Raw genomic sequence first — 25,562 nt, forward strand, 5'->3', positions numbered from 1 at the left:
TGAATAAGGAATACATTAAAGATACTATTTGTTGTTTACTAGTAAAGCCTCGGACACACCTTACCGGATAGCTCGAACGGACGCCTAACAGATAACTTTTTTCAATCCGTTCATGTCCGTCAGACGTCCGTTCTTATCCGTTAGACGTCCGTCCATATCCGTTACCATGTCCTTTAAGCGTACGTTTTATCCGTCGGCGTCCGTTCTGTACGGTGGAAAATTTTGAGCATGTTCAAAACTTTGAACGGACGTCCAACGGATAAAATGTCCGTTGAACGTCCGTTAGGCGTCAGTTTTGTACGGTACTCGTCCGTTTCGTTTCCATTTTGTATCCGTTACGTGTCCGTTATACATCCTTTGGAGGTCTGAAAGATAAATTCACCAACGGACTTCTACCGGACGTTTAACGGATAAAACGGATGTTGAACGGATGAGAAACGAACTTCTACCTGACGTATAACGGATAAAACGGATGTTGAACGGATCTGAAACGGATAAATGCCAATTGAAAATTTCGCGTCAGAAATGCCAATTATTGGTATGTCAGATTTCTTAAGGTTCATGAATTCTTATTATTCATAATCGATCTTAGAGTATAGGCACGTCTTCACAATCAAGCAGTTCTTATTCAGGCCAGACACTTCCCTTTGGCGGAATTTTGAAGAATAAACCAAAACCAGTTACACAGAAACATTTTGAATATATATGCGATTTACATGTATTATTATTGTCGCCTTTGATTTTTCCGTATATCTTGTTCATCCGTTTTATCCGGTACGCTTCCGTTAGATGTCCGTTTTATGCGGTACTCGTCCGTTGGATGTACGTTCGACATCCTTTCTGTCCGGTACGTGTCCGTTTCTCGTACGTTGCATATCCGTTGTGTGTCCGTTATGCATTCGTTACACGTCCGTTTTATTCGGTCAGTACATCAACGGACTCCCAACGGATAACAATTTTTTCAACGGACAACTTTTATTTTATCCGTTAGACGTCCATTCGTGCTATCCGGTAAGGTGTGACTGAGGCTTCAATCCTGCAATATTTTATCAATTGCCAATAATTAAAAAAAGCAATACAATTCAAAAGGTGAATGAAAAGTTCAAAAAAAAAATCCTTTGTGTTACCATCTACTATACAAGATTAATTGCACAATGTTTTCTACTGTTGTTAAAAGTCAAAACCATGTCTTGTCATTCAATAGACAAAATATTAGGATGATGATTATTATATTACGATGATAATATTTTTTTTAAACATACTGTTTGGCAAATATGATGAGGATTATTTGATACGATGATAATAATTTTTTTTTAAACATTCTGTTTGGCATCATCGTTATAAAATATTCCTCATCATAATATACTGTTTTTATAAAACAAAAGGGGGGAGGGTTCAGCACTTGAAGGTGCGTATAGCTTACTGCTTTAGGATATGAGGAAAAGTAAATGTGTTTTATACAAGTCTGCTACCAATGATTATGCACTTTTTTTAGAATTTCGTAAGTTCTTCGTTTTTGTACCTTTTCGCATGTACTGCTCATATAATAGTCATTACGATGAGGTTGAATTCCCTGTCATTTATTCATCATCCACGCACAAATTGTCTCAGAAAAAAAATATATCTTTACATTAACCTCATTTTCAGGTATAGAAATGTGATTTTTTTTTCTGAAACAAGTGCTTGTGATCATGCGATCATCCACAAGAACTTGCGGTCATCGAATGTTAATTACTTCAGTACTTTGATTGAATTTGCCTTGGAGTTAGGTTTGTTTTTGTTATATATTTTTTTATATATGAAGAATAAAATCAACCCATATTGTATAGACCGAACACAATTTTCTTTCAAATTGTTTGCATCGACATGCCGTCTATTAGATTTCTATATATATATATAGATCTATAGTACATGTAAACTGTATAAATGGGGTTTAAAAACTACACACAATTCTAAATAAAAATGTACATTTTTTGCGCACTGTGATTTAAAGTCCGCAACACCTCTAAAGTCCATACGCCGCTAAAGTTCACAAACTTTCCGCTTAAGTCCACAAAATGTCCTCCGCTAAAGTCCACAGAAAAACACCGTTAAAATCAACAATAACAAGTTCCGCTAAAGTCAACAAAAAAGTACCGTTAAAGTCCACACAATAATTTTTTATCATTAAAAAATCTACTTGCTTTTTGTTTATCCCGGTAGTAATCAAGCATACTAGATTTATTTTTCATGATAGTTATTTTTTATCAGTTTTATATATATGTTTGATAAATGAAAAAAAAAAAATTGTTGAAGATTTTGTTCCTTTAAATTGGCCTTTGTATTGTGATAATCAAACATATTACATGAATATACATAGCAAAAGTATGCCCGACATGATATAAATAATGTTTTATGTTGATGTTAAGCTAGGTTCACACTGCCGATCAAACCAACTCGATCAAGACAAATTAAGCGATCGGGAAACTGGTCTGTGTCAATCGACACGAATGTTCGGGGTGGTCTACCTTGGTCGTCATCGATCTGACTTTCTACCCGAGAATTTTTGACATGTCAAAAACATTCCAGTAAGGATCGAGAAGCCAGTCACTCGAGAAGAGATCGAGAATTCGTCTAGTAGCGGTCGAATTGATCGGGAAAGGATCGTGTAGAGATCGAGTTTGGTCGGAATACTAAAAGTTTACCGATCAGTACTCGATCATTTCGATCTTTGCTCGACTAATATCCGATCATTTCCCGATCAACGACAACTTGTACGATATGTAATCAAGATTTACTCGACCAATGCCCGATCGCTTCATGATCATTGCGACTTCTATATTTTTCTCATCCGAGACAAACTCGACCAATACCCGATCTCTACCCGACCACATTCGACCACTTTTCGATCTCTACTCGGCCATACACGAGTATACATGACTGCTATACGATTCTCTAAATATGTGTGCAGCTCTGATTAACACACATAACTTTGCTTCTGCAAAAATATATTGTCACTATTTATTTTAACTGCACACAAATTCCTTCGTGTACAGTACGCGTCTGTAATTTTGCAAGGAGGTGTAAAATTTAAAAAGAGAGAACACAGATACCAAAGGAACAATCAAACTCAAAGGTCAAACCGACACAGCCATAGCGAAAAACGAAAGCCGACGAGAATACAAACAGAAGTGAACATAACATAACATGAAAATAATAAAAACATGGCAACACCAACGTCTTCCGTAAAATGTCAAGTAAATGTCTAAAATTTCGACCCTATTTACCGATAACAGTAACAAATGAAGGTGTATTTATTTATTAAATATTTGAATTAACTAGGTGAAAGAAGCTTGTATGCAAACTTTCGTCAAAAATTTACAGTCGGATCAAAACTGTTTCGTATGCCTATTGTAATTAAAGTAAAAATATTAAGTACACACACCCCCTTTACGAGGGTCTCGATGGGGTTTACAGAATAGACAAAATGGACAATAACGTGCAAAAAAGGTAAAAACTTAAGGCAAAAAAAAATAAGAATAGACAATAATGGGGAGCTAAAATGTACAAATTTTAGGCAAAATTTATAAAGAATAGAGAAAAGGTCTTGAAGAATTACAGGACCCCCATCCAGACACCCTTTTAATTACATTTTCATTTGACATACTGTTTCAGTCATGTCAAAGTCATTATCCTTACTTTATAAATCTGTTTTATAAAAGTCTTTTAGTGATTTTCTTTTATTCAAACTACAAGGATCAGCGCTGGATTCAGCCGGGACTTTCTATAAGTGGTGGGGCGGAGGAGCCCAAGAAAATAAGGCGGAGATGGTTGGCAGTTGGTATAAAAAAACGGATGGGGTGGGGTTGAGCGTGCAATATCAAATAAAGTCTACTATAACATATATTTTAAATTGAAACCGTGTGAAATGCTTTTACATTGAGGATTGTTTATATTATAACTTCAGCTGCTTCAAATCTACCATCTTATAATATTTCTTATTTAGATTTTCATGAACTAATTGTAGAAATTACTGCATTCTTTTTAAATGATTTTGGAATACTTGTAGTTTAAAATCCAAGGCCGAATAAATGAGGGTCTATAAAATCAGAATTCTTCATTTCTGTATTCTCTATTTTATGTCGATCTATCCCGAAATCCCGAGCTTAAAAACACCCGATCTCGAAGTCCCGATAAAGGTCCCCCTATTTACTTTCTCTATTATTTTAGCCAATTATTCTCTATTTTTAAATTCCCAAAACAAACGTCTGAACTCTAAAAACAAATACCGAACATTGAGTAATGATTGGTCAAGCGGTTAATTATTTATCAAATGTCAGCTAGTGAAAAATTCGTATAGACTAAATTATCAATCAAAACATTTCGGGTGGAATTAGTGTAAACACAACACTTCATCAATTCAGATGCTATTTAGCCTAACATCTATCATGACATGTATTTTAAAACTACTCATGTATCAAAATTAAGTAGTGTCCAAATAAAGTAGTATCTTTGGGTTCTAATAAGATCAATTCGTGTTGGATAAATGTTTTTAAAGAGTCGGTATGAAGCTGTACTCTGGTCTGTTCTTACAGGTGGTGTGTAGAATTGATTATTACCTCAGTTACGAATGTTCCTGGTGTTTGATACAATGTCTGTTGTTAAGAAGTTTGCTTTTCCATTGAGTCCCTTGTGCGGTAGAGAGGAGAAAGCTAAATAAACGGCCCCAGTCACACTGTCACGTTTTATTCCGTTTTAAAATGCTGCGTTTCAACTACGGTTTTAAATAAAAGTGTCCCGTTATTTTTAAAGCTATGGTTTAACTTTACTAGGTTTGCGCTACGTTCTGCTATATCACAAACCGTAAGTGATAGAGACGTAAGGTATTTTTATTTGAGTTTATTGGTTCACAAAAAGAAATTTGAGGTCAAGGTCATATCACCCAAAGTGACCTTTAGGAAACAAGAAGAAGTATTGTTTGCACTTCCTTCATGGAAAAGTGCGTAGAAACTAATATTGTTTTAATCATCATAAATATATTAATACCGAAAGTACATTCTGTAAACCGAAAGTAATAAATCATCTCTCGTAGTTCATGCCAAATCAGTGTTTTTTGAATCAGTGTAAATAAAGCTATCATATTAGACCGGAAGTGACATTGTTTAAACTTAAGTAGCAAATTATCTCCTTAATTTCAGGCGAATGTATATAAAAACCTTTTTATTTTGGGAATCAGTATGAGTCTGTATGACGAAACGTATGATTTCACACAAGAAGCAACTTTGAGTAAACATGAAGTGGCTTCTTATAAATGATTTAGAAAGTTAATGATGATCTTTGATCAATTGTGTTTCAATCTTATTATCTTTTTTTTTCTTTATAGGCAGTAACCATGGAAGCTTACATAGCATTAACCAACCCATCGACGAGTCATATAAAAGAATAGAATTGTTCTTGAGCAATACCTATCCTCCTAACAAACCAAACGAACTAAACAAAACGAAAAAAGCACAAACCACACACACCTCAAACAAACACATTTAACAAACATCACCAGATTAATATATATTTCTTGTTATTGATATGATTTAAAGTATACTATGTGTTTGTATTATTCCAGTGAGTGCATACATTGATATATTAGACCTAATAAAATCTTGTAACTGAATATCGACTTTAAAGAGAATTATTGTATATATATATATATATATATATATATATATATATATATATATATATATATATATATACACACACACATAGATTGAAAGGGGGGCCTAGATAAAATGTAAGTGTACTTGTATTGTTTAAATCTGTATTCTCATTGTTTGACCTCATGATGTAATTAATGAATCCAACGAATAAACTATAAATCAAAATCACTAAAGAAATTATGTTTTATTTGGCTGTAAATTTGTCATGGCATTTATTGCAAGAAAGAAACACAATCAACTTGTCAATCAAAACTTGATGACGATTGAATTACTGAAGGGCGATCCAGCAGTAACAAAATTATATCAGGAGCCACTGGGTAGTCCATAGCAGCTTAAAGTAAATTCCGCCAAAATTACAAGTTGAGTAACTAGTTGCACAACTTGTAATCCGCCATAAAATTTACCGCATGACAAATTTAACAGCAAGGAACAACATCAATCAACTTCAACATCATTATCAACTTCGATGTCATTATCAACTTCAACATCATAATCAATTTCAACATCAACAATATTAACAACATCATTATCAACTCAACATCATTATCAACTTCAACATTATTATCAACTTAAATATTACCAACTTCAACATTATTATCAACTTCAATATTATCAACTTCAATATTATCAACTTCAATATTATTATCAACTACAAAATTATTATCAACTACAACATTATTATCAACTTCAATATTATCAACTTCAACATTATTATCAACTTCAACACAAACATCAAAAACTTCAACATCAACTTAAATTCAATACTTTGAACTTCATTAAATTGATATTCATGTGGCAAAATCAACATAAACTCCAGCTAAAATGCAATACTGTCAACATCTAAGCTATGTTATTCATTGTAAGGGAAAACCAAACAATGAGGAAATTTAAAGAAAATATATACATAACATTTTCAGAGCTCCTTGAATCTGATTTAGGAATACACCCAACTATCTCTAATCCGAACGATGCACCTATAAGCTTAATATTATGACAGCTCCTATGACAATAAAAGAGCCAATTACCCAAATATCTTTCAGGTTCCCTGAAATTAAGTGTTTCAACTATACAAGGTTTGTTCTTACATAACCTTTTTTAAAGTGTATGAAAATGTCCATCGTCTTTGTGTCTCAGCAATGTAGTCCGACATCAACCGGACAGGACAAATTGAAGTAGTTTATTCTTTTCCAGAATTGTCGTTACTGAATTACCCAGCTGATCTGTTTTCTAAGAAGGAACTTTTATAATAAGTGACCCTGAATAAGCATCAAATTATATCTTGGATCGTTTTACAATAAGATTTTCATTAAAACTTGAATTTGCAATTTCTCCAAAACTAAGAAACCCAAAATTCTAGCTGAAAATGAAGCTTTGAATAAACATATACTGAATAACAAACTAAATTAAGCGCATCTAAAAGTCTAGTTAATATACCAATAGTAATAGGCTTACGACAGACGTGTCGCTTATGTCACTGAGCATCTTTTGAACAATAAAAGAATGAGTGTTGTCCAATAAACCATTGATCTTATGATTAAACCTAATGCCTGAAAGGTACGCATTCCCAGTGGAATAAGAATATTCATCCTTAAACATGTCAGCTACTATTAACTAAATGTGAAACGGGGCATGGCCATACGTCATACAGGTTTAGTTTATGTTTAAAGTTTTGAAATTAAATTAGTCTATTTGATACGTAAGCCAAGTATTTGAATAACTCTTACACTACCGATAAAGAGATTTAAATCAGAACTCGACAACCACTTGTCACTCAAAATATAAGAAATGCCATTATAATTTCTAAAATTATTTTCCAAACACGTAGATTAGAAATAGGTCGATAATAAAAAGGCCCCGCAATTCTACCATTTTTCAATTCACTCATGATTTTTCCAAGCTAAATTTGGATCTTGTAAAACAGACTTTAATGTTTTGCTTGTATGATGTGCTCGAAAACCATATTTAAAACCATTATATAATAAATTTGCCAATATTTTAACGGGGTAGTCAGTCAACATATTCCCTTAAACCGTAGTATTAACAGGGGAACAACCAAAAATACCAAATATCATACGGTGATTGCAAGCTGTAAACAAAATTATAAAATTTGAAATGATTAAATTGCATCCGTGGAACATTTGCCTGCTGACAGGGAAATCTTTAATTATTTATCGAAAAACGAGTATTTGGGTTAAAATTTCCATGTGTATTCAAAAACCTGTTTGACTGCTCTAGCACTGGACTGATACCTTGGTGCAAAATTGTTTGCATCAGGTGCCCTAGGGTAGTTTTGATACCTAGGAGCAGAATAGTCCGAAGTTACAGAACTTCGAGGATTATTCTTGTTATATGAATAATTTGTACAGTACATCGGAGGATGGAACTGGTTACATCTTATACATGAATTCATGGCTGTATACACAATTCATACGAGTACAAACGGCCTTAAAATTATAATCGTAGCAAGGACTAATAAGGGACGACATCAAAAGTTCAATGAAGGATAAAAAACTTAATTCACATAGTTTTTTCACTGACCCCCCAACCCCCCTCTAAACTTAATTTGGGAAAAATTGATTGACCCATATGGATATATGTAAAAATCAATGTCGGATAACCAAATCTTGCAGCAGTTCAACCCCCCTACCCCCAAACTATTTGAATTAAGTTTTTTATCTTACATTGATCTTTTGATGTCGTCCCTAACTGTGCGAGAAGTATAAGAAGATGTCTGTGGAACATGATTTATGCCTACTGCAATAAACTGAAGCCATAGCTGCCCATCAATGACGTCCCATGCACGCATATGATCACGAGCTTTTCTAAGTCGAAATTGCATGTCAAATTTATAAACGTTCTCAAAAGGTACACCCCCTTATAATCGTCATGTAGCTAATCAATTCATTTGCCAATTCCGGGAATCTTTGCAATAAAATTTTCATATAATTTAAAAACCCTTCAGTCCACTCACCTAAGTTAGATAATGATTTACTTTTGAATATTTATTTCTGTCAATTAAAATGTCTCCATCTTCATCAAAACCGAGCACTTTTTTTCGGTTGATCAATATTTGAAACAAAATTTTTTTGTAAAGTAATTGTGCCAAATCAACATATTCTAAATTCCATATTTGGTTTATAATGTTTTGTGGTACAAACACATCAACATCATTACTAGTAGGTATAACTAAAATCTCACCGTTTTGTATAGAATTACGAGCTGTGGGCTGCCCTGGGTGTACACATCCCTGATCAGGAACTTGTTGTTCAGCGGGCTGCTGAGGAAGTTTGAAGTTCAAATGAGTTGTGGTTGTAGAATTGGCTGTAGTGGTACAAACGGCTGTTGTGGTAATAACTACTGTTGTGGTTATAACTGATGTGGTTGCAATAACTGATGTGGTGGCATTAATGGCTGTTGTGGTGGCATTAAAGGCTGTTGTGGTTTTATTAATGGCTGTTGTGGTGGTATTAACGGCTGTTGTGGAATGGCTATATTTTGTCTTGAAATTTCAGCTCTCTTTGGGCGAAGCCTTCTGTTTACCGGTAGCTGTATTTGATTTTGCCTACATACAGCACGGTTTGGCAGCACCCTCTCCCCTTTTGCTGTCGGCATACTGGCTTAAACAAATAATTACAATGTTAGTCAATGCATTAGTAAAATAGTATATCATGATCATTTGTCAATGTTACATCCCTTAATCAAACAATTGAATCAATATTGAAATACAAATATTTCAATTTTTACCATTGACCAATTAGTATTAAGATACAATGGCAATAACCAAAGTAGAAAAAACCGCAAATGCTTGATTGTGGCTGTCTATGTCCAGTGGCAGATATTTCAAGTATATTCATAATGATAATATCATATTGATAACTAAAGTCATAACAGAGAATAATTATTGTATCTACCGAATATCAATTGAAGTGGCCTTCGTTAATGAGAAATATTCTTATCCTATAATCGACTATAATACATAAAAACTATGAAACAATTAAATCGAAAAGTATATATATTTAAATAGTCAACTAACATCCTTGATGGCTCGCAAAAGTTTACAAAAAGAAATGATTCATTAGGTACGGAAAGTGATTTTTTTTTTAAATCAACTGATCTAAGAAAACTTGACCTCATTTTAAAGGCATTGTGAAGACATTTTCAAAACAGTTTCACTTTTATCAATTCACATAATAACACTCTCATGAAATTCTATCGTCCAAAGTCACATAACTTGACGATTTTTGTTTATTCCTTTTTTCAGAGCATCAGTTGGTATATTGAAAATGTAAAGTAAAACTTTATTAACATTTGAATGTAAAGAAACAAAATATGAAATATTACTCTTTATATACAAATGTATATGTTTGTGTGTGTGTATAAAAAAGATGTGGTATGATTGCCAATGAGACAACTCTTCACAAGCGACCAAATGATACAGAAATTAACAACTATAGGTCACCGTATAGCCTTCAACAATGGGCAAAGCCCATACCGCAAAGTCAGCTATAAAAGGCCCCGAAATGACAAATGTAAAACAATTCAAACGAGAAAACTAACGGCCTAATTTATGTACAAAAAATGAACGAAAAACAAATATTTAACACATCTACAAACGAAAACAACTGAATTACAGGCTCCTGACTTTGGACAGGCACATACATACAGAATGTGGTGGGGTTAAACATGTTAGTAGGCGCCCAATCCCCCCTGACCTGTGACAGTACAACATAAGAACAAACTATAAAAATCAGTTGTACCATGAGAGACAAGAAAAGTTTTGAAATATGTCATCTGTCTTTGTATGGTCATGATAGTTTTAGAATGTTCCCTTTTCATTAACATTTAATGAAATATTCTTATATAGCATGTATAGTGAATGCTTATAAATAAAGATAAACAACAACCTTTTAACAATTATTCTACTGGACTAAAATACCTGTTGCACTGAAAAACAATGAAAATAATATAACATTATTCTTATTCCAGAAATTTCAAACAAGTAATTATGTCAGATCACTGTATTAAAATACTTGTATGTATAAAAGTAAAGTAAATTCATATCTGTATATCAGTTACAATATTTATACAGTGAAAACTGTAAACCAATCTCATTCAGGACTGAAGTTCAAAATGCATTGAATGTGAATAGCATTCGTTGCCATACCTAGATTCATAGATTGTTTTCTTTATGTCCAGTGGCACCTATTTCATGCATATTTAAGACTAAAAAGAATTTATATATACATATATGTTGAAATTAATATGTGGCTTACTCACCGGTTACTTCGGGCTGCAAGATTTGGATTTGGATTAAGAATAAATAACATGGTAAATGTTCATTAGCGTATTAAGACAGTTAAACAATTAGACATAACAACTCGCACAATAAGTATAACCATCTACTCAATTTACAAATATAAATATAAAATAATATCCAAGAAAAGATTGACAATTTACGCAATGATAGAATTTAAATTCAGTTATAACACCAAAGAAAAAGTTCACGACTATTTAAAGCAATTAACAAAGTTAAAATTGTTTAAGAAAGGAAAACCAGATTAACAGTTTAAATTGTTGAGCTATTATTTTTTATAAAATGTTGCTTAATTCTAAAACAAAAAAAGAATACTCATCTTTTCTTCTGTGTTTTAAATTCTATAGCTTTGGCCAAGCTCCGTGTAAGGTTTGAATTCAAATGACCAAACCACACGAGGTAAATTGCACGGACTAACATTTCGCGGGCTAAACTAATTAGCATATTAAAGTGACCAGTATAAAATGAATCGAACACACCGTTAATTTAAATCAATAATAGGCATACCAAGTTATATAATTACAATAACTGAATTTAATTATTATTGAATTAAATTCTAATATTTATCCATTTTTATCAAAAGGTCGACCCAATTTTCGGTAGACAAATCAAGTCATTGTTTTTGATTCTAGGAAGATCTATGTTTCTTCTCCGAATTTTAAGATGGTTCAGAATTGTTACTGATGACATATCACTGAAAATGAATATGTATGCTCTCAAGAAAGCTTTTAAACCATGACTTCTATGTAGTGAAGTTGAATTCCTCCTTTCAAAAAAGTTACGGACTCGATCAACTGTTATTGAATATAATTTTCACAAATGACGACGGATAAGTTTCAATTGTCGTAACCGCACTCCTTTTTTCCTTGACTGTAATCCACCGATTGAGATTTAACACCGGGTTTGTAGTTCGAGGAACACGACGGGTGCAATGTGTGGAGTATATTCTACTTACCCTTAGGAAACACCTGAGATCATCATTGGTGTTTTGTGGGGCTCGTTTGGCTTAGTCTTTAGTTTTCTATGTTGTGTTTTGCATACTGTTGATAATTTTTCGATTTTTGCCATGACATTGACAGTTGGTTCCTGGACGTTCCAAGATCGATAGTGCTGTTGTTACTGACTCTGGGGATGGCATTAATAGTGGCGATGTGTGTGGTGGTGTCCGGAGTACATTTAACTATGGATCATCTAGGTCAAATCCCTCGTCGTAGTTAATCCCACAACGCTTTCCTCTGTCGCTGGTTGGGTGAAGATAGTATTGGCGAAGGCATGCCTTCCTGGTGTTAAACGGACTGATGACGATGTCCATTTTGATGACGATGTCCTTTATGATGACGATCCCAACAGGTTTACCTTGGTTTTTCGTAGGTGTTCCATAGTAACTCTACGGTCACCTGGTCAGTACTTGCCGAAAACTTCCAGACAGGTTTTTTACCAAGATTTCAAGATTTTATTCATAACCTCAGACACATACTTGTGTACAAGAGGACAATATATATAAACATACATTATCAAGATACATAGCGAGACAGGACATACGAAACACAAATACATAGTATATCATGAAAGACTATTGGTATGATCAGATTAATCATTTTATAATTTTCTTCACGAAAATTGATAATTTTCTTTGAACTTGTACGTTACATATAGACAGCAAGCCAGTAAATTTGTTCTTGCTTGGATTCATTACATAGTAATTTGGTATAAACTTTAATCTAAGAGCAGAAACAGGTAAACAATATATGAAACTCATCCCCTATTCTCTCATTACATAATGTACATTTTCTATTTTGCCTCGCGATACCCGCCCATGTACCCGTCTAAATAGGTAACTTTAAATTCGAGCATGGAAGTTTAGATATGTAATATCTGTCCTTGGATAATAATCGCAATAGATAAGGTTCCAAACCAAACTCGAGTTTGAATAAAGAATATAATTCACCCCTAGATGCATTATGTATCTGCGAGAACCAATGCTGAAAGTACTGATCTGTTAATCGCTGTTTAACCATACTTTTTAACCAATCAATATTTACAACTAATTGATCGTTCCATATAAAACTAAGACCTGTATCATCAAATATAGATTTTACATATTGACTTCATTTAAATTTGGTAGGATTAGTTTCATGTAGTTTAATCATAAGTCTTAGAAGGATATTTGACAGTTTGCTCTCTCTTTAATAGTTCTGCACCAAAATGATGCCATCCTAAGTTTTATAGAGATATCTAACGGAACCCTACCTTATTCCTGGTAAACCATAAAATGTGGTGTACTATTCCGAACACCAAGAATATTTTTACAGAATTGCATTTTCTCAATATTCTGTTTATTTTCAAACCCCCAAACCTCTGCTGAATATAATAATATAGGTGCGATTACAGCATCGAAGAGTTGTAACTGAGTATCAATAGGCAATGATATATGTTTTATCTTCCTGTAGAAAGCAAAACATTGCTTTTTGTGCTTGATCAAAAATCATTTTTCTAGCAGTACAAAAATTACCGTTTTAATTAGAATCATATTCAAAACAGTGTGGCTGTGGCCATTGATTGACGACCTAAATTATCCCAATGACTGTGAGAGATTAGGTGAACGTTTGTCTGTAACGATCACTGCTCACTGCTTACTTATTATAGAATTTAAACTGTGGGGTCACCCGAGGTTTTCTTAACGCCTTTAACAACAAAATAATTCGAAAAATCAATCAGGAATAACCTTTATGTTCTGATTTATATTATTGATATAAATCAAAACATCGTGTTATTCCTGATTAATTTTTCGAATTACTTTATTTAGGTGTTGAGAACCTTTGGTGACCCCACAGTTTAAGTGTCTTTAACAAGTACATAGTGAGCAGTGGTCGTTACAGACAGTCACATAATCTCTTCCAGTCAATGGGATAATTTAGGTCGTCAAGCAATGGCCACAGCCACACTGTTTTGAATATGATTCTAAAAGTTATTCCTAAATAATTGTAAGAATCTACAACTTCTATAGCATTACCATATATATATATGAAAATCGAAGTTGTCTCGTACCTTTTTTTTTTTACTAAACACAATTATTTTTGTTTTATCTATATTAACTGGGAGTTTCCATATGTTACGATATTGTTCAAAAACATCGAGTGCATGTTGTAGTTCTTCCTTACTATCAGACATAATAACAGTGTCATCTGCGTACAAAATTACAAAGGTTTTAACTAATACTTGTAACAATTCTTCACAGTTTTTAGAAATATATTCTAAATCTTGTACATCATTTTCCACAAAAACGTTTTCTAAATCATTCAAAAACGCCGAAAACAAAAAGAGTGATAAATGTTCACCCTGCCTAACAACAACACCACAGTTGAAGAAAGTTGAACTTTGGTTAACATATCGAACACATGTCTTTATATTTTGATACATATTATAAATAACTGTAAATATTTCCCCGGTAATGTGAGATTTTTGTTTCTCTAATTTTTGTACTATTTTCACATTCCTGACCGGTGTGAGAAAAATATTTCTCCTCACTAGTGAAAAATCTGTTCTCGGCAAGTGATTAGTCGAAATTTGATTATGACGTCTAAATGTTTTGTTTTCTTCTGAATTTTCCTATTGTGACGTCATGAAAAACAGCGACAATGCCTAATGACGTCGCATATAAAGAGCACAAGTTTTTGAAAATCTATGAAAAAGAACGATAAAAAAGCATTAGAGAAACAGATTCCGACACTGTAACTCGTGTATTACGATATTTCTCCACTCTCGACAGTTAAATTTTATTATTTAAAGAGCTCGGCAAGCCTCGCGCTTTAAATGATAAAATTTAACTGTCTCAAGTGGAGAAATATCGTAATACACTTGTTGCAGTGTAAGAATCTATATAACTTTTGCCATAACCCTGTTCTCCAAACAGTGTCAAATGCTCTCTTAAAATCCACAAATGAGCAAAATAATTGTTTGCCCATCGAAAAAAATATAGATAAAATTGAATGCAGCACAAAAATATTATCGGTAGTTGAAAATCCTTTTCTAAATCCAGCCTGAGATTCTGATATAAGTTCAACTTCATCTGAGAAACTATTTAATCTCTCATTTATTATTGATGAAAAAGTCTTTCCTAAACAAGAGTTTAATGTTACACCTCTATAATTTGCAGGGTCTGCTTTGGAACCTTTATTCTTAAAAAAAAAGGAATCATGATACCAAGATACCATAACTTTGGAACTATACCTGTATCTAATTCTAAATTAAAAAGTTTAACATACATTGGCATAAGATCATATACAGTACATTTTATATATTCATTATTTTTTTTTGTCACATCCACTAGCTTTATCATTTTTTAAGTTTTGTACACTTTTTAAAATCTCATCTTTGGTTACAGCACCATTTAATAAGTTATACAATTCATCTGGAAAATTATGTACATTAAAATTAACTTCTGCTTCCTCAATATTTGAGTCACATCTATTCATATCTTTGAAATAGTCATAGAGAGCTTCAATAGAAATTTCAGGGTCTACGCCTTTTTTTGTGTGTGACCCAGTACTATTCAAAATATTCCAACACTTTTTACTATCTGATTTTTTTGGTCTGGCGTAATTTATTTCCAATATTTCTTTGGTACAGTTCATATGCTTTAGAAAGTTCAATTTTATAGCTTCTGCTTGCATTTTTCATATGTTTTCGATTTTCAGCATTTTTTTTATAAAACTGTACCTTTTCCACGCTTTGTGAAATTTTTTCTACTATCAAAAAATTGCTTGTTAAACAAAGGTTTATTATCGCTTTTTGGTTTGCGAATTTTAAACGGCTTGTATTTACCAAAAGTTTTTGTAGCAACTGATTGAAAAAAGTTACTTATTCTCTCTACAACTTTGTTCATCTCATTTTGATGAATCCCTTGTTGTACCTCTAAATTATCTAAATCTAACAGTATTTGTTCTAACTGACAATCATGATCACTTTTAACATTATCTAAAAAATCTGAACACTTTTCTTTTCTCCACTTGACATATTTTTCACTACGAAATTGTGGGAGTTCGTCATTACTATTATATAAAATCAATGGAGCTTGAATAACTAAATGTAATTGACAATGGACATCTGAGACCAATGGATCAAATTCCTTAATATCGAACTCTTTAACAACTGGAAATAAATTTGATGACAACAATAAATAGTCAATAACACTTGTGTCATTACAAGTTTGTTTTACCAATGCCTCTATCATCACCTACTCTAGAGTTTGTTATATACATGTGATTTCTTTTACATACATTTAAAATTTGTGTCCGTAATTATTTGGTGCACATTACAACTTGTAACTCTGTGTAATGGAATACTGTTTCTAAGTAAATTTTCGTAATCAAAAATATCATACGAAAGTATATTCGTCTGAGTTAAATTCAAAAATATCAACTAGATTCTCGACCGGTATAATATAGTCTGGTAAATTACCAGTTTCGGCATTAAAATCACCAAAAATAATACAATTTAGACTCTCTATGTTTTTTTTATATTAAGTACCTCCTTTTCTACCTGATCGAATGATTCACTTGTTGAATATTTCGAATTCGATGGTGGAATATAAACACAACCTGGTTTATAGTAAGTTTTGAAATCTTAACCCACTGTACAAATTCACAATCTGTATTTAAAAAGTTTAAATAACCGTTTAACTTATTTCTATACATAACTACAACCCCCCCCCCCCCCACCCCCTCCCTAGATTTTCTTTTACATTTTTTTTTCTAATTTTAGAATAATACATAGAATGAAATACAAAACAGTGTAGCTGTGGCCATTGATTGACACATTAAATTTATCCATTGACTAGGACAATTTAGGTGAACGTTTGTATGGAACGACCACTGCTCACTATGTACATTTTAAAGACACTTAAACTATGGGGTCACCAAAGGTTCTCAACACCTAAATAAAGTAATTCGAAAAATTAATCAGAAATAACACGATGTTTAATTTGATTTATATCAATTATATAAATCAAAACATAAAGGTTATTCCTGATTAATTTTTCGAATTATTTTATATTTAAAGGCGTTAAGAAACCGTTAGTGACCCCACAGTTTAAATGTCTATCGTAGGTACATTCTGTACGTTGTGAACAGTGGTCGCTTCAGACAAACGTTCACCTAAATTGTCTCAGTCAATGGACGAATTTAATGTGTCAATCAATGGCAACAGCTACACTGTTTTGAATTTCATTCTATAGTCATCAGTTATATTTAATATATCAATGTCAGACATTTTTGTTTCTGTAAACAAACAAATATCATATTTTTTTATCATCTCTATAAATTCAGGACATAACAGTTTTTGTTTTATACCACATCCGTTAAGAAAACACATTTTAAATTCAGAAAAAATAGGATCCGCATTGTTAGTTCGATTTTCACTAGTGCTGATATCTCTTTCTGTTCCTCTTGCACACCATCCCTATGCACCAGGAAAAGGAGGAGGTGGTCTAGGTGGCATTTATGGTGGTGGATGCGGGAAGAATCTCTTGTTGTCGATGTACAGTTTATCATCACGTTAATGTGCAACGTGTCCTTTTTGTCTTGCATCCTTCATGATCGGCACCAATTCACGTCTTCTCTGAATAACTTCCCTTAGGAATTGTTCATGAACACGAAACTGAGTGTCCCTTTCTTTCAATTTTTCTCTTGCAGCCGCTTGCACCATTTCGCGGTACTTTCTTTTTTCAAATTTGGCAACGATTCCCCTGGGACCTCTATCTCCCGCGTTTTCAGTCTATGTTCCACGTGAAACGGAATATTGTTTTCGATTCCAAGTTCATTTGTTAAAAATGTTTAAAGTTTTTCTTCCGTATTTTCAGTTTGTTTGGTATCAGAATCATTGGGAGTCCCGCGAAATATCAAATTGTCTCTCATCGATCGAGTTTGTATATCAACTAACCTGTCCCTTAATTCCAAATTTTCGTTTTGAAGTTTATCATTTTCTCTTTTTATAAAATCTACATTCTGTTCAATGACCGATGATCGTATTGATGATTCTTGTATATATGTGTTGTGTTTGTTAATTTGTTGTCGCATATCTGTTACGTTTCTGTCTAAATACTCAAACCGTTGTTCCATAGCATTCATTTTCACAACAATCAAATCGACTAATTTCTGGAGTTTTTGTGAACAGTCTATCATAAAGTTTTCAAATTTACTATACATCGAGAATTCAGTTAGTTTAGATTGTGGCGAGCTAAAGCTGAGATGAGTTTGAAGAGGTTGGTTCGCTATAAGAAAATCTACAGGAGTTGTTGGGGGTGCCATAGAATAAGATTGATACGGGGTTCCGATTGAAGTTTGACCGTATGTGTTTAAATGGTTTAAATTACTCGGATTACCATATTATATGTTGTATTTAATTGATCCGCAACTGGAGTATAAGGTGTATATGGTGTATTGCGGTCAACACTTTGTACTTTGTTTACATTGGCGTCAATTTTTGTTCTTTTTGATTGTGGCTGTGTCTTACTAGAAATTCGTTTCCTTTTATTCTCTATCTGTCCTTTTCCTTTTTTTGATCCCATTGTTGCTCAAGGACCTAATGTTCGACATGATATATCACAAAAATCCAATATATATATATATATTCCACAAAACATATAACTTTTTTGTTGGAGCTCAGAAGCCCTGTCTGTCCTGTCCGCCATTTTTTTTAATTTACCAGACACGTTCATGGCAGCTAATACAGCATTCAATTCATCAGGGATTTCCATTATGATTTGTCCGAAAAGTGAGTTGTGTTATGAGCTGTGCTCAGTATAGTAAACTATTGTGACTATCACTGGCTATATTTTCTTAATGTCTCTTTTTATAACAAATGTTGAATTGCTCAAATATAAAATGACAATATTTTATAAATTTGACAAATTTGGTCTATTCACAAGAACTTGTTAAGCTTAATCTGTTATCTCAAAATGACATTAAGTTCTATTTTACTGATTGAACTTCAAGCAGATTACAACATATGGATTGACAAAGATTGTAACAAGATTAAACAGTATTAAAAAGTTATGAAATAAATTCATAGAAATTTACACCATGACACGTTGAAAGTTTGGCCAAAATTGATGCGCTGGATCTTCTTTCACTGTATTGGATATCTAAACTACGCAAGTACCTTGCAAACAACGTTATATTGTTTGGTCTTCTACGTGCTCCAAGAAACCTCTTTCTAATGTATTAACATCAATTTGTTCATCAATCAATGCCAGGATTTAGAGTTCTTGTGAAACTATCTTCTCTTAAGATTATGTAAATGAGATATGGACACTAAAATATTACAATAATTTGTTAGAGTATTACAATTTAAGTCTCTTGACTCTTCCAATAGAAGAAAATTATTTGACATTTCTTCTTTCTAAAAAGAGATTCTTCCATCGCATACAAAATTAAAAAATTGGTCCTACTTTGTCTCATAAAAAGAATGAACAACGGAGGAATTTTAAGGAGGAATAAGGACAAGGCCCCCAAGGACAATAACAATTAAAACCAAGGAGTGAACAAAGACTCACAATACCAAAGGACATTTACATTAACAGTTATAAATAATAAATAAGAAACAAAACGAACTCCACTAAAAACCGGGAGTGAAATCAGGTGCTCCGGAAGGGTAAGCATTTCCTGCTCTGTATACGGCACCCGTCGTGTTATTTCTTTGTTCAGTTCGGTAATAATGGAAGGTTATTATGACTTAGGAAGAATATCAGATATGATTTCTGACACACTTTTGTCATAATGGCCAATCAGCTCATGATGGCTACCGTAAAATTTCTTAAGTAATGACCTTAATTTGATTGATTCATAGCCCTGTCTAAGCAACTTTTGAGAAAGTAGTATTCTTCGTTCAACAAAATCAACGTACTTTGAGCTAACTCTAGAGTAAGGTATCAATTGAGACACATATACTCCATATGCTGGTGCCGCTTGGATGTTGCTACACAGAAATGGAAAGTTGACTATAGTAAAATTAAAATCATCGCGTTTGTCATAAATTTTGGTATTTAACCTACCATCAGTAAGCATTTCGAGAAAAAAGGTCTAAATACAATGCAGATTTATCTGTGACGGTAGTATCTTTAATTTCAAGTTCACTTGGATATATTAAATGTTAGTAGTCACTGAATCTATTATCATTAAGAGACAGTACATCATCAATATACCGAAAGGTGAAATTAAAAGACTTGGCTAATTTCTTTTCTCCTTTCTGTACAAGCCCTTGGATAAATTCTGCTTCATAGGAATACAAAAAAAAAATCTGCAAGTAGAGAAGCGCAATTGGTACCCATTGGGATTCCAATAGTCTGTTGGAAGACCAAACCTCCAAATTCAACAAATATGTTGTCAATTAAAAAGTCCAGCATGGCAGTGATATCTTCTTCGGTGTATTTTTTGTTTGACTCTGTATGATTTTTCACAAAGTAAGCTGAATTCCTGCCCAAACTAGATATTTAAAACGTATAGTGCCCTTTTTGTTAAAGAATCATAAGCTGACGAGTTCTTTCACTCTAGCTTTAAGTTTAGTATGTTGAATAGTGGTATAAAGAGTTGAAAAATCAAAGAATAAATCATGGTACTTTGAGAGAGAAAAAACTTCTATAATCTCAAAGAAAAATCTCTAAAACTGATATGATCAAGATTGTTGATATTTTTATTGACAACAAATTCGTTACGTTTGGATGACGTGTATTCCATATATATTTCATTTGTCGCTAACAAACTACCGAATTAGTCTTTATCACCGTATTTGTACTTACTTAAAATTTTATCACCGAATTTGTACTACAGAAGCAATACGACGGGTGTCATATGCGAAGCATGAGCTGAGTATACTCTTCAGGAGCACCTGAGATCAACCTAGTTATTTTGTATGGTTCGTGTTACCCAGTCTTTAGTTAAGTTGTGTTTTGGAGACATGTGTTTATCTTTAGACTGTTTTTCGTTTTTTTACCTGATTTTGTCAGATTGTCTTCGACAAATGAGTTTGTATATACCTTTGGTATCTCCTGCCTCTGTTGGATATCAGTATTTATATATCTTTATTCTGTTTAACATATTGCCATAGAAATTTGAGCAAATTTCATTTCAAAACAGCCAAACCTGTCAAAATAGCCTCACAGCTTTTCCCATACAGATATTTCCAAATGCTTTAACCTTTATTTCGTATAATTAAGCTGTAGCTGTAGTTGACGGGCATTTTTATCGAGCCTGCTATATTTTGTCAAGGAGGCACGATAAAGGGAGCATCCATTCTATCATTGGTGACGGAGGCGTCGTAGTCGTCGTCGTCAACGTTTTGGTTCAGTCTGTGTTTAAAGGTGTTTCAGACATAGATAATTAGATTATTTTATGAATGTTGATAACTGTATCATGATGTCCGTAATTATAAGAAAGTATACTTTCTGAATTTCGACTTGAGACGACAATAACACAGTGAATAAGATTAGATGGTTTCGTTAAATAGAGATTTCCAATAAAATGATATACGTTCGTGACACGACGTACGGACCTAATGCAACCGGTTATTGCCAGCCTAAGAACTTTCCTACATAAATGATTTCACAAAACAATTAGGAAATATCGATTTTTTTGTGAAATATGTAACCCGACTTTTAAAGATATTCCGGATAGTTGGAACAGTTTACAGGCATGATAGGAGTGAATACGGTAAAATCGTGTGTTTGTGTATGAACTTGTTCTTACGTAGAACCAAATTGTTAATTGACAAATAGAGTGATACTCAGTAATTTTCTATTACCTTTGATGATAAAATCGCAAATAAACAATATTTAAAGTTTCTTTAATACATGTATACAAGTAGCACATTTGAATTTATTTTGTGTTTATTCATATAAGATCTTGAATAATTTTTTTAACTAGATTATTAAAGGATTGTGTACGATATTCGTGTACCTGCCCTACATTGGCTCCTTTTTAAAAGTAGTTAATAGAACCCCTTATTTTTTTTTACAAAACACCACTTTTACAAATATTGAAAGTGTATGTTTGATTGTTTGGAAGAGATTCCAATTAGTTTTTTTTAAATGAAGCATGGTCTTATTAATAAGCTCGGGATCACACAATATTTTTTGATCTATCTCCAGATGCGGATACGTCAAGGTGTCAGACCACCAATTAAAAATCCCTATCTGTTCAACCAAATTTTGCAATTTTCACAGCTTTCTAAATATTTTACCTTAAGTTTAACTTCATAGAAACCAGGTATATCCTTAATTGTACATGTATCAGCTTTCTACATGCCAATTTTCACCATACCTTTAAAGCCTCCTAACAAAATAACTGACCTTCAAATAGAGGTACTCCGAAAAAAAAAAACCTGGTTTTCTGGAAATCTAAAATTAGTATACTATGGAGCGCATTAATCCTCAATTTTTAATGCAAACTCATAGACAAGTAAATTTTGGCTCAAAATGATCTAGATATATTTCTCTTTCACCAAAAGTTTCATTTTTGCAAATTTGTTGGTTAGTTTAAGTAAACAAGGACATCAAAAGCACTATTTTGTGTCAGAGTAGGGCTACTTTTACATACGTTATAAATTGGAGGGAGTAATTGGTGGTCTGACACCTAAAGAGCAAAAAAAGTTGATCAGAAATCTTTTGTTTTGTTTATTCTTAATCCTTAGTCAATTTGAAGTTAACAACATCCTTTCTGAGCATAATGCGACTCATATTACAAATTTCACAGCTCAATTTAAACTGACTCTCATTTTGGACTAGAGAAACATAACCTTTCAATATCAAGATCAGCTTTTGTTGATTTTTCCTTGTTTGGTCTACTGCTTTAAAGACTTTCCACAATTTTTACAATGAGTTTAATAAAAAAAAATCCAAGGTATTGAAGAGTCAAGGAATATTGACCCCCCTTTTTTACACCTGGTGTCAGTAATGGGACTATTTACTGATCAAAAGTGCAGTCATGGTCATTTAACTGTTTTATTTATTATCAGTCAATAACATTTAGTGTATAAGACTTTCATTTGGGATAATAAATGAGATTTTTGTGAGTTTATGCAGTGTTTATATCAGGCTATGTTAACTGCCATGTATACATGGTATGCCGCAATGATATAAGGGGTAAAAATCAAATAATTTCATCAAATCTTCATGACGACAATTTTTTTGGGGTAGCAATCAACCTATGTTTAAATGTTTAAAACCACAGAAACAACTTACTGTGCATTTATAACAATTTATAACATTTTTTATATGAAAGCATATTGTCAGGGTGGGAAAAGCTAAAAATAGCACACATTCAGGTTTAAGGCTCTAAATTTGCAATATGTGACTTTTTGCTCCGAAAAATTTCTTGAAATTTTGTATCTCATGTTAAATTACTATGTTTTATTTTGATCAGTTTATTCAGATATTTTTCTTGTTTTTAATATTTCTCCCTTTTGTCGAGCCTGCGACTTTTGTCGCAAAAGAGATTCATAGCCATCCTACATTCCGTTGTAGTTGGCGGCGTCCTCCACAAATATTTATTCTGTGGTAAAAGGTTTAAAAATGATAATAACTATCTCAAATTGTCATTGGTTTCTGCCAAACTTGGATATAACCTTGTTGATGATCAAAAGCTAGTATCTAGTTCTGTGGAACCTTTTTAGAATTTTCTATCGCAGGGTTTCATAGAATAACATTATTAAGGTGATTGTTATGGTCACAAATCATCAGAATTCTTGTTACCCTATTTTATGGATTTTTCTTAAAACCTTGTAACGTTTCCAGCTTGGAAGTTATCAAATTTACTTTTATATTAATTAATTCTGATGATTTTTAAAGTTAAACGAATTGTTAAATTGAAATCTTCGTATAGTTTATATTAACTTATAAAATATTTAAAATGAAATCATGGAAATGAATAAATCTTTAATATTCTTTTTTAGCTCACCTGGCCCAAATATTATATGATTTCAAAAACCCAAGTAGAGTCAGGTTAGCGATACAGGCACTTGAGAGCCTCTAGTTTTTTTTTTTTAGAAATATCTGTGTTCAACTATTAAAATTTCTTTGATATATCTAATAAGTCTTTTGTAAATAAACACTTTCATTTCCAAATTATTTTTTTTTTAAAGAAAGCAAGGAATTGTAAAAACGTTTTAATTTTATTTATTTATTTAAAATTTATAATAATTTTAACTTTAAAATCTACCATTTTTCTTATCAAAAAGTAACAAAATGTTGCAATTTTATCAAGTTCACTAATTATTTTATACTTTTAAAAACATTTGGATAGTTCTAAAAACACCCATTGTTAAATATTTTTGTTGGCATTCAAGGAATAGGTCACATATAAAATGTTGGCATTCGAGGAAGACACCACAAAACAAAAGTAACAAAAAACAGACCGGAAACAACCTGCCGTATAGTTTTTCTGCACTTGTAGTCAGGTCAAGGTCCTCGGATTTCCCCTCGGACCTTGACCTGACTACTGGTGCAGAAAAACTATCCGACAACGGTTGTTACCGGCCTGTTTCTTTGTAACCTTTGTATTGTATCTAATACTTTAACAAGTAAGTTTAAAAATAAGTTTTCAATCTAAATTTAAAATCTAGTGATTATATTAAGCAAATTCACAAGCATGTTGTAGGTGTGTTTGATTTGCAAATTTTAATTTGATTAATGGTGAAAAGTTAACTGAAAGCTGAAATTCCTAAATTTTTTCTTCTTCGTCAGACATTACAAATAATAGTATATTTTACTTGTCTATTCAATTTGTTACATGAAGTTTATAAAATGTAGTTTGATATGATTGACAAGTGCTGCCCGTATTCACTTTTACACATACACATACTGTTTACAATACACCTGGACGGGTAAAAAAAAATTTGGAAGGTGTCCATATGCATATGACCTGAACAATCAATCGAGGCACAGGTACTCGTCTCAGAAAAAAAATTTCCTATATACCTTTATATAACACAAGGTACTTAACTCGCGATTTCGAAAAATGTCATGCGGTGACGAAATTCCGTTATATGCCGATTTCTCGGCTGTCAACCCCACTAAAACACGCTATGTCGTAAATCTAAATTGATTTATCTTCACAATGGTATATAGCACGCCTTTTAGATTCTTACAAAACATGTTTAATCCCTACGCATTTAAGCGCCCGGTCCAAGTCAGGAGCCACTTGCCTTTGTTAGTCTTGTGGGTTTTTTTTAAATTTTAGTTCATTTATATGTTACGAAGTTGAGTGTGGCGTCCATTCTCATTGAACTAGATTATAATTTGTTTTAGGGCCGGCTATAGCCCGCCCATTGGTAGCCGTCAGCTGTTATCTTCTCTTTGGTCAGGTCTCTGACACATTCCCCGTTTCTCTTATCAATTTTATTAGAAAAATGTCCTTTGTTCTAAATTTATGCTTTCCATTTTTATGCAAAACCTTTTACATTTTGATTTTTTGGGTTGTTGATAAAGGTTGTACGATAACGTATGGTTGTTAACGCATACTTCCTTTGGTTTCTTATTGAAATTTGTCCATTGACATACATTC

At 32.7% G+C, this 25,562-nt stretch overlaps 1 protein-coding gene across 1 annotated transcript in view; it reads left to right on the plus strand.

The window, feature by feature from the left end:
- Nucleotides 1–5,647, plus strand: part of LOC143050751 (uncharacterized) — a 98,329-nt gene extending 92,682 nt beyond the window's left edge. The window contains exon 5 of the mRNA XM_076223901.1: nucleotides 5,363–5,647. Coding sequence (XP_076080016.1) covers nucleotides 5,363–5,523 — 161 coding nt within the window. The 3' untranslated portion in view covers nucleotides 5,524–5,647. The remainder of the gene's footprint in view (nucleotides 1–5,362) is intronic.
- Nucleotides 5,648–25,562: the final 19,915 nt, after the last annotated feature.

This window comes from Mytilus galloprovincialis, chromosome 1 (assembly GCF_965363235.1).
Source record: "Mytilus galloprovincialis chromosome 1, xbMytGall1.hap1.1, whole genome shotgun sequence".
Classification (NCBI taxonomy): domain Eukaryota; kingdom Metazoa; phylum Mollusca; class Bivalvia; order Mytilida; family Mytilidae; genus Mytilus; species Mytilus galloprovincialis.